The sequence below is a fragment of the Penaeus monodon genome, chromosome 31 (assembly GCF_015228065.2).
Source record: "Penaeus monodon isolate SGIC_2016 chromosome 31, NSTDA_Pmon_1, whole genome shotgun sequence".
NCBI lineage: Eukaryota > Metazoa > Arthropoda > Malacostraca > Decapoda > Penaeidae > Penaeus > Penaeus monodon.
The window spans coordinates 14388802-14389073 of NC_051416.1; the positions used below are offsets into that span (position 1 = coordinate 14388802).

General features: G+C 43.8%; 1 protein-coding gene across 1 annotated transcript in view; it reads left to right on the top strand.

The window, feature by feature from the left end:
* LOC119593046 (chondroitin sulfate proteoglycan 4-like) overlaps positions 1–272 on the top strand; it is a gene marked incomplete at its 5' end in the record, with an annotated part of 58475 nt that overhangs the window by 48814 nt on the left and 9389 nt on the right. Inside the window, 1 exon segment of the mRNA XM_037941946.1 lies at positions 48–188. Within this exon segment, the coding sequence (XP_037797874.1) occupies positions 48–188 (141 nt within the window).

Genomic DNA, 272 nt, shown 5'->3' on the forward strand with positions numbered 1-272 from the left:
TAACATCCAAAATTAAATTTTCCCTCCCCTCTCTCTCCCTTCCTCAGGTGAGCGTGTTCGACCAAGCGCTAATTAACGAAGGTCGAGTCCAGTACGTAGGGATCGGGACAAACGTGACGTCAGACCATTTCGTCTTCGATGTGACCAATGGGATCTCGAGTTTGTCCAGACTCGTCTATAACATACAGGTGAGTGGTTTGTTGTTGTTTTGTTACCGATTTGTCTTTCTTTTTTGGCTGCGATGCTAGATATACTAATTATATAACAGCTTC